At 35.5% G+C, this 14,448-nt stretch overlaps 1 protein-coding gene across 1 annotated transcript in view; it reads left to right on the forward strand.

Annotated features, from left to right (window-relative positions):
* The window catches only part of SEMA5A (semaphorin 5A), a gene marked incomplete at its 5' end in the record, with an annotated part of 210,120 nt that overhangs the window by 25,647 nt on the left and 170,025 nt on the right, over positions 1-14,448 (forward strand). Inside the window, one exon of the mRNA XM_057370806.1 lies at positions 5,638-5,683. Coding sequence (XP_057226789.1) covers positions 5,638-5,683 — 46 coding nt within the window. The remainder of the gene's footprint in view (positions 1-5,637; positions 5,684-14,448) is intronic.

Raw genomic sequence — 14,448 nt, forward strand, 5'->3', positions numbered from 1 at the left:
CAAATTAATCTTGACAAGAAATAGCAGATTAATTTATTGAGAAATGAAATGCTAACAAGACCACATAGAATTTGCATGGTTCTTAATGTGAGTGAAAAGTGTACATTAAATGTAATGTCTACCAAAATATAAAAACTGGGAGCATTTACCTTGAAATGTGTACTACAGCAATAAAAAAAGTTTTAAATATTTGGTTATCTGCAGTTGTCAAAGACAGAATTAACATTTTGGTTGAGCTGATATTTCAGGATARAATTGTATCCAACAGCAGCTTGCTAAATAAATAGCTGAATAACTTCACAAACCCATCTGGACTAAAGCATAATATTCAGAAAAATCCTTGACCTGCACTCATCAGAGGCAGACAGGTGTCAAATACTGTGAGGCCATTGCCAGGTGGGGAACTCGAGTCCTGTGTGAGAAACCAGGGAAAGATGTTAATCGATGTTTGAGATGATGTGGCATGACTTCAGGAGGAGGGTGACCTCCAGAGCTGCAGGGGCCCCTGGCACCTTTCGGCTTTTTCTGGAGAAGCCCATGGCAAGAAATATGTAGGAGTGAAGCCTGGCTGTTGTTGAACATCTGAGCACGAGTTCTGTGTTCCGGGATCTCCAGTATTGCCAGGGCTGTACAAGGAGCTACAGGGAAGTGAAGTAAGGTTTGCTAATCCAGAGGAGAAAGCATCAGAGGAGGAAATCAGATTTTACAGGACCCTTGAGCGGGTTAATTCAATTTATAATGGAATTCTTTCCTAACTGACTGCCAYAGTGTTTTTCTTACTCTGTTTGACAAGCTCATTGTCTCGCTGGTCAGCTTGTGATTRCATGAATCTTGCCTTTGCCATTTTGAATGTTAATAAAACATGGTTAGTCTTCATTCCTTCAATTTAAACACATAATTTTAGAAATTACTAAAAAAGAGTAATAGGAACAACAAAAAAAAAATTTCCATAATTTTTAGGATGGATCAACATGACCTRTTAGTCTGAAAATATTTATCTCTGTGCATAGGCTGTTTTCATATCTTTAGCATTTATCAGTAAGCCTCTCATTTCATTATTTTCATTTGCTGAGGCATCCATTTCACGCACAATGAAGAAAATACATTACTTTTGACTATTCTGCTTTTTGCTATTGTAAATTGACCATTTTTGTAAATGATTTACAAACTATTTGGATTTTTTCAAATTTCCAATGTATTATCCTTGGCTTTTTGAGATATTTTCCCTATAGATTGATGATTTAACCAAATAAATTTTCTACAYAATTATTTTATTTATACTGATGATCTCATTTTGTCCTGTTCTTAACTTTATTTTTCAAAATTTTCTTTCCACTTGCTGACTTTATTATACTGCAAAGCCAGAATTGGCTTTTCCAGAACTTTATCATCTTAATTGTGGAATTGTGAAATGWTGCTTAATATTTGACTCTTGCAGAGTTTATACTTTTCATTTTAAGTCTCACTATTTTGTTCTCCCAGTGATTTGAATAAAGTTTTCTTTTTTTTCATGTAAATTAGTTTCTTGAGAGAAGTAAACAGGGGGGAATATTTTGGTAGTTTATTTTCAGAAGATTTGGCAGCATGTTTGGCAGCATACCTTGAGTTTCTGAGTTTGCTGCAATCCTATTTAGGGATTCAGGCTTCCAATTGCAGATGCATGTGAGGCCTTAGGATGGCTTAGGAGATTTTTTGCTACTTTATGACATATATTTTGCCATCTTTCTTCAAAAAGCTTAATCATGAATCCTGTTTTCCTGAGCTTTATGTGCCATCTTAATGTTCTTCTAATTCAGGTCTGTGTCTAATGCATCAGTATTTATTGTTGCTCCATTCAGCTTTGATAGCTTGCAGTTTCACAAGGAAAAGGGTAAAGTGCTGGACTTTACAACCATCTCTAACATGATATACTTTTGAATCTTTTATGGATTTTGATTTGTTTTTTGACTTGGACTTGCTCAGGAATACACAGAAGATTAGTTTTGTACTTTTAGCTGTAGCTATACTGAATGAATTAGATTGAAATATATTGTTGTGAAGGAAGTGTCTGGAGAATGCTCTTTGTGTACTTTCATTTGGCTCCCACTGATACCAGCAGAAATCTTTGCCCTTGGGTTTGAGCAGGTTCTTGACTAACGGGTTTTAATTATCATAGTTGAGCTAGAAAAGTTGTTCAGTGCTGAGAATGTAAAGCAAAATGCTTATTGCCTGCTGGGTCTCTGAAGGAGTAGAGGATGCTGCTCCATCTCAGTTAGTTGTGTTTTCTTCTCATTAAGTGTCCTTCTGTTTTCAGATTTATGTAACATATTTGCTTTCCTCATTCATTAGGCACCAAATGGAAACAAATTTGCCAATTACCAGTAGTGTCACATCAGTTTAATTCCAGTGTGCAAAGTTGTATTTRTCTCGCTTATTGACACCATATTTGGAAAAGAGGCAGGGCTGTGTGCTAAGAGGTCATATCTGTGCTTCAGAAATGAAATTTCATTTTTATTTCACGTCCTTTGTTGCCTTCAAGGCATAAATGCACTGGAATAAAGMAGAACAGAGGTTGAAAAATGGCAGCCTAGGGCATAATCTCAATAACACACTGAAAAACTGTTGTGAAGAGCATAATGGCTCTGCACATGTCATGAAAATTGGCATTGACTTTTTCTTTGGACTTTCAGATTTATTAATACTACATTTCCAATGTGCTTTTTTACTGTCATGCTTATTTCTGTAATTTTCTTGTAATTTTTTTCTSCTATATGTGCTTTCTGAATTAGTTCTCACATGGTAGTGATGCATGCCTTAGAATGTTAAACTGTTGAATTTGTAAAGCTAAATGTAGTCCTGCAAGTTTTAGTGAAGTGGACACATCTAAGTAGGAACAGCTCTGATTGCTCTCTGAGTGCCATTTGCCACTTATTTATGTGGTCACAATCAATCTGTGATGTCCATTTGCCCAGTTTGTGTTGCTAAGGTGTTTTCACTGTCTCTTGCACACTGCTTTTCTTATTCAATTTTCTCTCTGCTGGCTCTATAAAGCTGAAAATTTTTAATTGGTTATTGGCAGCCACAGGAAATTGAAAAATGTACACTAATTAGCTCTGTCTCTTGATCATTCACACGAATATAGACATTTTAGTCTCCCTAACATTTATAGRGTCAATTTTTCTAATTTCACGCTGAATATATTAATGTGTAGAAGTGTTGTGCTCTACTGAATAGGATAAAAACCTAATTTTCTGGAAGAAAAAGACAAGAAAAATGTTGAGTGTCTGTTTTTCTTCAGGCTGACACTGTGTTTGTGCATTTATTAGTTTAGAATCTTTACAGTTTAGGACAATGGCTTACTTTTTARTAGGCTGAAATGATGTCAGAATGGAAAACGATAAAAAGACATTAGTGATTCGGTAATCTCTTAAAAAGGCCTCATCAGGCATAAAAATTCAGCAGATATTGAAGTGCACATAGCGATTGAAATGACACTGTATTAAGAACTGACCCGAAAACTAAAAGTGTGAGACCAGACTGTCTGCTCACATATTCTGCAACAGAGACTGCATTTATTTGTAGCGTGAGATGGGGCATTTGTGTGCGGTTCCTGTGAGTCTGACACCACTGAGTTAAGAAAGCAGTTTATACCTGCTGAGGATGGAGTTCAGTTTCTCTGGAAGTTTTTTTCTCTGGAAGAGAAAAAGTTGTTTTGCAACAGCAGTGAAATAGATTTCATTGATAGTGGAGTGAAAGAAGTACAATGATGGGTGATGGAATTTAAATGCACYGAGATGAGGAGCAGACCAAATATTTATGCTCCCTGCTGATTAATTCTGGGCAAGACACTTTGCAGAAGTGAAGGTAGTTTTTGTCTTTACATAGAGAGTGTAGAAGTGTTAGAAAGGCTATAATATATTGCTTCCTYGTGTTTTGGTTAAAGTCTCTCAAGTCCACTTGCCTGTAACTTGTTGGTGAAGCTTTCGGCTTCCATTGTTCTGCAAAGTACTGTTTTCTTTGTTTATCCACTCCACGTCTCTTCATGACCCAAACCCAAATGTTTTAGTTATTTCTTTTGGTGATTTATCTGTCTAATAATAAATATTTTGGTTTTTAATTTACTTTCACATGAATTCTTGTCCTTAATAACCCGCCTCCTGCATTTTCAGTAACTCACTCCCTTTTGCAATATTCCTAGGAAACACATAGTTCCTGTACAGGCACAATTTAARTAGTCCATATATGTACCAGAGTCAATAAATAAATACACATAGCTGTTTCCCAGAGTCCATAAATGAGATACCCATGACAGTGGTTGTGCTTCTGAGTTAGACACAATTTAGTTTTGTTCTTCTCCCTTTCCCTGCTGTCTCATTAAAAAAAAATAAAAATAATAGAGGTGTAAACTACAGTCCTGACTATCTCTGCCTRTTTACAATATCTCGTACCTCTTTGGGAAGAATTAGAATTATTATCTCAAAATAATGGCCTAATTGTGACCTAATTTTAGTTTTGATTACACATCTATCAGTTACATGGACGTAATATTGCAGATAATTCATGAATATTGCAAATATTTAAAGTTTAAATTTACTCATTTCTCTGTCATCTGGGATTTTTTTGTTACTTTAAGCAAATTTTTTTAAATCTTACTAATTGATGTTACAGATTTATTATAACTAAATTAAGATTGGAGTAATTTATTTTATTATTGTAAAAATCCTTTTCTTCTTCATTTCTAAAACATAATCACTCTGTAGCAGCATTGGAAAATGAGAATTGCTTCAAAGAAGCTAAAAATTAGAAGAGAACTGAAGAGTATTAGTTCTGTGAATGTGAGTTAAAAAAAAAAAAAAAATGAAAAGAAGAAAAAGAGGTGTTGTAGGAACTAAGAAAGAAAAAAAACAATGGTACAGGCGGAATGTGTCTTGCTTGTAGTTTGCCTGAACTCCTCCCAAGTTCTGTAGGTGCAGCGATGCTACTGCAGAAAAAAACACGGATTGAGAAATGTTTTTGCAATAAATGCACAGGCTTTTGAAAACTGTGCTTGGTTGGTTTGTGTGTAGCTCCTGCTGTCTGTGGGAAAAAWTTCTCAGGCTCCAAAGAAATTTCACCCTGTATGGCAAGACTTTGCTTAAAATTGTGAAACCTCTATGGCTTGTAAGATTTGCCACCATGCTGAAATCCTCTGTGTCAAATTTTTCGTATACATATATATGGCTGAGCTAATTGCATAAGGTTCCTGTCTTTGTGGGGAGAAATGGAGAGCTTTGCYCTGCCTKCCCCCTTGTTCTGATGTAGACATCKACCACTGGTGACATGAATCTGCCAAAGCACTGAGTGTTTCTTCCCATTGATTCTAARGGAAGACTGGAGCAACGATGTCCATGCATGCACACAGTATAAGTACCTACTTTATTCATGTTCAGTGAATCCTACAAACTGAAAATCTGCTTTAGAAATTAGTTTAGTCCTTAGCCCAAAGGGCTGTATGTTAAGACAGCCTCTGAAAGCATTTGAAGTTCTGAATACCTGTCACTTTTAAATTTTTTGCTGTCTTTATAGTCATTGCTGTTTTTATTTAAACTGTGGTAACATTTTTTTTTACTGAAACATTACTAACAATTCATTTTCATCTACTATTTTTTTTAACTCCAGAAACTACCTCTTCAGATTGAACCTTGAGGATCTTTCTCTAATACAGGTATGGTTTACTTCTGTTTCCTTAGTTCCTCTGTGTCATGTAGGTAATCAGATGTTTAGAACAGATAAAGAAGATATTTATAAGCTCCATAGCTACACATAAGTATGCATCTGTTTTTGTCCTTTTTCTGGCCCTTTATTATATAAGTCATTTWATCCCTTTTAATTCCAGATTAGCCTTTGTCCCAGGCCATACAGATCTGATGTTGCCTTACTCTGCTGTGATGTTGTTAAAGTGGATTTTTGTAGTCTTCATTATTGYAATTTAAAGTAACTACCTTTAGATCTGAAGCTAGCTTATATTTAATTAAAATCGCAATATTACTTAATATTCAGTTTTATTGCTGGTGTTTAAGGCTGTGACACACCAAGCACTTTCAATATACAGAATTTGGGCTGTCTGCTTCCATCTTCTCTGCTATATTCAATATCCTGGTGAATAATTAAAGTCCTAAAGATTCTTGTTGAGAGGCTGTGCTAAGAGGTCTCTGATGGTGCTGTTGCAGTTTATTGTGCTAATTCATAGATTGAAATTCAGGACTTTCCTCTGGTAGGACATGTATCAGTAGGCTGAATTCAGTAATGAGGGAGAAATCTGTAGATTACAGAGGTTTATAATTGTGCTGACTGATTCAATCAGACTTCCTCTCAGCCCAGTCAGCAAACAATACAAAATAACCACAAAAAAATCATACTGTTGATGTTATGGTAGGTTTCTGGGTTTCAGTCTTACTCATGTTAAGAAACCTTTTAACAGTCTTCTCAAGTTAATTTTTGGTAGAGTTTCTTATTCTGGCTTCAGTGTTTTAGCACCATTGGTTTGCCTCTATATCTTCTAAYATTCTTCCACCTTTAGAGAGTTTGTGTTTTTAAATAAAAAGCATTCTCTTCTTTCTTCTTTCCCAGCATATCTTTACTATCCCTACAAACCTTGTATTCAATTTCTTCCCCCTTATTTTCAAGCCTACCATTATGACTCCTTTGTATTTGTTCCACACAGATCTACTTCCCTCTAATTCCCTTACAGTTCTGTTAGAGTGCCCCAGGACAGTCATTATGCAAAAGAYGGATAATCCAATTCCTTGGATGTGCCAGTTTTGGCAGCTCCAAATCAGCTGTGAGGTGACTGAAGCCTTTGTTTCAATTTGTAAGGTGAATTGTTTAGGATTCCCAAACTAACTAAACAATACATTCAGGTCTTGTTTGTAATCTGGTATTATGGCTGAAAGAGATGGGAACAAAAGTGGGAAGCAAAGCAAAAACTGTGTGAAATCCTTGCAAAACAGAATGATGGAATTTCAGGGGAGAAATAAAGYGTGCTGTGGTTTAACTCATTGGTACTGTGTGTACTAGTTGATGTTTATTTGCCAGAGGACTGAGCACTTTGACATTTCATGTATGGACAGAAGAAATTTTCTTTTAGCAGTTCTTTTTTCTTCACACATTTTTGTCATAGGAATAGCATGAAAAACTCTGGTTTAATTCTTCTACTTATGTTACTTGCTTTGGTTTTTTTTTGGTGTTTTTTTTTTTGTTTTTTTTTATGAATCACCTTTGTAGAAACACACAGCTGTTTCACAAGTTAATAAACCATGTTTTCAGGTTTGGAAGAAAAGGCACATAGTGAAGTGCTAGCTATGAGAAGCTTTCAGCATTGCTCAATAACAAGACAAAAAGGCTAGAAACARGACAATCTATTATACCTGTTGTTTAATTATCTTAGAAAATTGCTCAAGCTCTAGTTTTGCTATTGTGTGTGGGAAGCAGGAGAAAAATTACTTTTTCTCCTTCACAACAAATACTTACAGCATGGAAGCAAATTTGAACATTTTGCATCCTCCTTTTCTACAGTTTTAAATTAGAGTTTTAAAACTATTTATTTCCTTTGCATTGACACTTAGGGCTTTGTTGTTTTTTGTTTTTGTTTTTTTTTTAATGACTGATTCATCAGTTGAATCTTTCTTATTGTACTTTTCTCTCTGGAAAATGAAGGGAATGCCTCAAACTAATTTTGGACTGTTGACGCACTTCAGTTATTTTTGTCTAAGCTCGTTTCCTCATCTGTCACGCCTMAGTGTCTGTTGGAATATGATGGTTTGTGCACACAGTGCCACTGGGAAGACAACAGGCTTTATCTTRCATGTAGCAAACTGCAACAGTAATAATCTCATATTTATAGCAARTCTCATATTTAGAACAAACTCATTRTTRGAAAATATTTTGTTGATAAATTTCCATRTATTTTTGGAAATATAGACATTTTATAAATAAGGTGTTCTTTTGGAGTGTTATCAGAATTACAAGATTACCAGATATTGTTTTGTAATAGAAAAGCTTTCTAAAAAAGAATAAATAAAAATAATTACTATTGGTTCGCAAACTATTGCAAAAATTTCTCTGTGCCAAAGTACATGTATATCCTATCTTTTATAAGTTTATGCCTGAAAAATACTCTGGAAACACAAGATAATCTTYCTTTTAAAAGAAAAAATAAAAAGGAAATAGCCCCAAACCAAAACCAGACATTCATTTGAAATGCAAGTTATCACAAAAGAAATGCAGAACATGTATTAAAAGGGTACTGTTTCCACCAGTTTAGGGGAAGTTAATCCCTTGTAAAAGTGGGGTTAAAGGGTTTCCAGAGTGCATCAGACAGGATGTGCATTTAAACATGAGCTGGGGCTGTGCACTGAGACATTGTCACCCATTGTGGCTACATCAAAGTTGTCATCCCACATGTCATGGTTCTGTGCTCTGTAGTTTATAGGAAGAGCATGTTGTTTGAATAAGCAAGTTTCATATGATAATATCTTTAGCAAACCAGTATTTGATGTGTCTCAGCAATTTTCTTTGTGGAGCAGAATAAAGAAGAATACAGCAAGTGAAAGCCTTTTAAGCTCTTGACGGAGAAGCCTGAGAGTCAAATTGTTCAAAGCTGACTGTTGGAACAATGTGTGCATAAAGATTATGGATTAGGGAAGAAGCACTCATTGGGCTGGGGGTGTAGAAGGGCAAATATTTTWTCACTCTCTCTGCAGCAATAGTGGGCTCACAGACAGAGAAGGCCTGACTCTGYATGGATTTGTTTGGTGAGCTTTGCTTTGTTACTGCTCACCTCAAGTAACTGTAGAATGATCCATAAAAGCGTTGGCCAAGATGAAAGCGGGATTTCCTGAAAACTCTGATGTATTTCTTAAAATATAGAAGCAGCAATCTAAAGAGCAGTTTTTAAATAAATTTATTTTCAAAAATGTACTTGAAAAACCATGATAACTAGCAGAGGTCAGCATTAATGGTGAGGCTTTGACATTGCGTGGTGGATGGCTGTCACAAGTGTCTGTTCTCACCTTTTCTTTATTCTAAATTTTTTTGAAAAGAGGACTTCTATATTCAAACATGCACTTTGTGTCTACCTACATGACAAGTTTGCTGATGTGTCTGTAAAGACTGAAAAGCTAATACATGCTGGCTTATAAAAGTCTTTATGCCACTGTTGCCATAAACAATATGCCAGCCTGCATAATTTTTTCATAAATATCATAGAATATGGACATCTTTTCTTCTTCCATAAGGTGAACTTCTTTATAAACTCAAGTTGTCAAGGCATTTACAGGGCACATGCTTGAGTTTGCCTTTCTCATCTAAATGTTCCTTCTATGAAATTATTCACAGTTTGAGATGCCCAGAATGTTGAATATGAGCCTATTCCACCTGCTTCTGTATTTGCATACTCTCCACAGGGTTTATTCTCATCCAGAAGCTGCATGTCTTTCAGTTACAGCAACATAGCTCAAAGTTCATTTTTAAGGCAATTTTAGCCCATAGTTTACGTTAGGCTTTGAATTAGGTTTTTTATGCAGGATAAGATAATAGTTTTATTTTCATGTGTGCTATTCAACTTTAAATTCTGGAATCTTGAGGATTTTGGTTTATAGATTTGTTTGTGTATATGTGTTTCTGCACGCCTGTTAGCGAGCCATTCGAGGAATTAGAGGCAAGATTGGAACTATGAATTTTCTRGAAAAGAAGTTACTTTGGAGAACAGTTAAAAGTATTTGCAAAGCCAGAGCTAGTCCTTTGTGGCAGGTATGGATGGACTTGGTGGTTAGTGTATTCCAGTCCTTTTTCTGTGATTCTAGGAGTATATTCATTATTTCCAGTTATGTTTTCTGCTTGTCTAACAGTATTTTCTGACCAACTTTATTGAAGCCAAAAAAGGATGAATTCAGCTAGCAGTGTGTAATTTCACATCKAATCTTTACCCAAATGACCTCTTTCACATGCAGCTGAAAGCTAGATAAAGCATGTTAGATCCTAAAGCTACATAAAAGATGTTAGGACACACAAATCCTGATATTCCCTTTATAAAATATTTGTGCAGAAATCAGTTACCAGCAGACAGTGCTTTGTTTCTGCTGAAAAAAATTTGCTATTGAAGCAGCTGGTGCTCATAGATGCACCTATATATTAATCAGAGGATGGCTACTGTTCTAAAACCATTTAGGTCACATTTGGCTGTGATTCACTCTGCATTCTGAATTTTCTTTGCACATGTGGGAATTTTCATCTGCAGAGGTGTAGTTACAGATAGCAGCTAATTGTTTGAGGGCTTTTTCTGGTTTGTGATGTTCTAGGTTCATATGTAGACCCCACTAAAAACCTGTATAGAGGGCACGTGAGGCTGAGACAGCCAATTGGATGTGTGACTCCTCTTCTGCTCATTCCTGCTTGTTATTAATTTACACTTGGCTTCTACAAAATTGGAAGGTTTTAACCTGCAGAATTTGTAATTTCCTGTCCTTCAGTACAGCTGAAATTTCTCATGTACATTTAGAAAGAGTCTAACTGAAGAAAAATGATGCTGGCAAATTGGCAGGGCTTTGCTGCTGCTTTGGCTCATCTGTATGTGTTAGTATTTTCAGAGATGGAGGAGAAGAGTAGAAAAAGAAAGCCAGGCAGAGATGTAATCTTTCATTTATTTGCTGTAACTGCCATTGTTTTGTGCCAGGACTAAAATTCGTGTGCAAGTGTATTTCTAGACAAATGGGTCCATTTAGCCAAGAAGCTTAGCTTTTTTTATTCTCCCTTTTTTCTTTTTTTCTTTTTAAAATTCTTACCTCTGCTTGTTAGGCTGCATTTCTTTTATGTTTACAGTAATCTTCTGGTTTCGCAGTAAAGAAGTGAAATAGGTACTAAAAATTTTCACTGGAGTAAAGCTTCTGTTTTCTTTAGATATTAAATATTTGTTGGGTTATTTTGGGGTTTCTTTTTAAGAGAAAGGGGAAACCTTCATCACCTGACTATATGAGTGTATTTATTCTCATTGCAAATAGAGGKGGTACTAAAAAGTATGTGTGTACATTTAACAGCAGATACTCTTGAAACAGCTGATTCGTATTTTATAATGGTATAATTTCACCCTTTCTGATATTTTTCCCTGTTATTATGTAATGGCAGTCAGTCACACTGCATTACATGCACAAAAAGTAATTGTGGAAATTAGGAAATTGTCTTCTCCTAAGAAGGTGACGTTTGTTCATATTTTCACTAAAATGATAAATCGTTACAGTTGCACAAGAGTAATCACCAGGTAGAAGCCCTTTGAAAATAAATCAGGCTGCTGCTTTCCAAATCTCTGGGCTGTACAGGATGTTGGTGTACTTCAGCTAATTCTGGACTCAAACAGCATCCTGTGAAAACAGGGTGATACTTATGGAGGGACACATGCTCTCTTTGACAATCAGTCTCTTTCAGTGTAGCTTCTGTACTGAGAAAGTTCAGAAATGTTAGCAAACCATAGAAAATGAGAGCAGAAAAACKAATATAGAGACTGAAAGCAGATTGTCTTAATTCTTACTGTCTTGCCCAGGTGGAGAGTTTGCCACAAGCGGTTGCTGATGGAGCGTTTCAGCTCTTGGCAACTGGATGCTGCAGTGCTGAGCAATTTAGAAAAGAAATGGAATATGCAATATGCTCTGGAAGATATTATGTCTGCAATACAGTGTCTGAAAACATGTTTATTGATTTTTGCTTACAGACCCTGACGTGGAATTTCATTGTGTGTTCTGGCCTGTAACAGCTAATTAGAATCCAACCACAGTTTGTATATCGTGCATATTCAAAGAGCAAGCCTAAAGACACATTTTCACAGCCACGGGGGAATTGTGTTTTCCAGCACTGCAGAGATCTGTTCAACAGTTCTGCAAGGTTGGCTGGGGTAGGGCACAGATGCTTTTGGGTAATGCCACAAAGAAGAGATGAGTTCAGCTTACCACTGTGTGTTATCAGTACCTGGCATTGTTTGGTCTGTAGTATCCCCTGAAATTGGTTGTTGAAATAAATTAAAAAAAAAAATGGAAAAGAAGACAAACATTTAAACCTCGAGTAATAGAAAAAATGGTGTAAATAGAAATAACAGAAATAGAAAAATGGTGGCCTCATGTTCCCTCATGACACAGTAGAAAAATTTAAAATCTGCATGTTGACTTAGAGCTCTAAGGAGCCCTTGACACAGTGATTTTAAAGGATGCACCCAACYGCTGAACTATGGGAAAAACTGACTGTTTCCATGAAGCTTCATTCCCAGGGAAGAAGTGTAAAAATTTTCAAGATTAGCAGACTGTTTTTTTTTGCTTCTGCAATTAAGAAAACCTCCGTATTTTTAAACTTTTAAGGATACAAAGCAGCCATGCTGAGGCTGAGAGATGTGAGACATGTTGCTATAAGCTAAGGAAAAGGAAAGATTTGAGGAACTTGGGACAAGAACATTCGTTGGTGAGGATTCCATGCAGGAATGTGTAGAGGGAGGGTCCTGCTCTCCTAAATGGTTCAGGGCACAAAGAGAGGGTTGCTTCCCGTGTGTTCCTTGCTTGGTCAACACAACTCAGCCCAATTCATGAGGTGGATTGTTGCTACTAAATGTCTGAGAGAGACACTGTTTAGTCATAGCATGTGAAGCTCGTCCTGTTCTGAATTGAGAATAGAGGACTAAAGTTGTTTTACTCTGATAGGCTTACCATCATTTTGGGATACCTTTTGCCTTCATTTTGCCTATCCTTATTTTTCTGCTGCCTTTTCCTGCCCCTGTTTTTAGTTCTCTTCTGTTTTGGCATGTATTGCTTTACCCATCCCAGATGGTACCTCAATATGATGCTTCTGMTGTCAAGTCTGGGAGTGATAAATCATGTCAAACTGTGGAAATCAATCAATTTATTAAAATTGAAAGCTAAATGTCCTTTGAAATATCTGGGTTTACATATTTATATGAGGTTTTTTTATTAAGTTTTTGGTTTAGCTGTAATTTTGGTTTTATTTGAAGGCAGTCAAATTAGACCCCCACAGACCACAAGCAATTCCCACATGTTCGGTAGAACAAATTTCCCTCTGAAGGACATAATCTTAYCCATAAAGCAATTAAGAGAAATAACATCACTGTTTATGATGTCAGTATTTTACTTAAATAAATGTTTTCAGTTTGCCTGCCTTCAAGTATTTTTAGATTTTCACCCTCAAAATGGAACTTGCAGTCTGAGCTTTGGTGTTTAGGTTCTCGGTCATAGGGATAGCTCTACACCCAAGCACAGGATCCACTGACATCTGAGTTCTGAAATTTTTAATCTCCCTGAGGAAAAATACTGAGTTAACAGGGAAGATTAAATTAATAAATGTCATCCCTTTTTCATTTTTTTTTTAATTAAGCATGTCTATTGAATCTGACAATAACTTTTTTTTTTCTATATTACCCATACTCAGCGGGCTTCTATTGTGAGTTAATTTTATGTAAAATGTCTCTTAAACTCTTTCTGTCATGGTTTCGAAACTCAACAAGCAGTATGAACTTGAAGACTACAGCACCACTACTGGGCATTCTAAAGCAGTGCTGAATGGAATATGGCTGATCTATTACAGAATTAACCTAGTTATAGGTTTATTTTCTGTGCGTTTGGTTTTTCTTTTTTTTTCCCCCACTGATTTTAATACTATCTTCTTCAGTCAATACTTGTGAATTTTACATGTTTGCTCTAAAAGTGATTTATTAGCTTCTCCAAATCAGTGATGTGATGGTGGTTGGTATACTGGTTTTCCAAACAAGTGATCAAAATTCAAAAATAAAAGAACAGATCACATGACAAAGTTCATTTTTATTGAGATATTTACAGCAATCTAGAACGATATAAGTAATGACAACTATATAGCTCAAAAAAAGCAAATTAATAAAAAAGGAGGTTACTTTTTGTGGAGGTTAATATTACTTACTAGAGGTTAATAGTTATACTTACAGTTATGTCTATATTCAGTTTTGAAAATTACCTCCTTSATGAAAACCTGAAAGTCTTTTTCCAAGGTAGTAATCAGAAATTGTCAGCCACAAAAACTGTTTTGGTTTCGGTTTTAAGTTGTCTTATTCAGTTAGGTTTATTAAAAATCAAATGAAAGACCTGAGAAAATCTCAGAATTTCCTATTTATGTGGGTACTCAGGATAAAGCAGTGTTATGGAAATCACTTCTAAGAATAGCCAGTCACTGGGACACAAGCAAAAAAAAAATTCTGTTAATTATTAGTAAAATAGCAACTTCATTGAGTATTGACCATGTTTATTTGCTATGTGATTCAGTTCCTTAATGTTTTCTTTTCTAAATGAAAACTAAAGTAAGCATGAGTTTTTCAGAATTTTGAAATCACTTTGGAGATTATTTTATTAATTAGTAAATATTTCTGGAGTTGGGATATATATTAAATTTATCTTTTCCACTGTTAGGAAAAAA

Source organism: Malurus melanocephalus, unplaced genomic scaffold (assembly GCF_030028575.1).
Source record: "Malurus melanocephalus ecotype Western Australia unplaced genomic scaffold, MMel_1.1 scaffold_133, whole genome shotgun sequence".
Taxonomy (NCBI): domain Eukaryota; kingdom Metazoa; phylum Chordata; class Aves; order Passeriformes; family Maluridae; genus Malurus; species Malurus melanocephalus.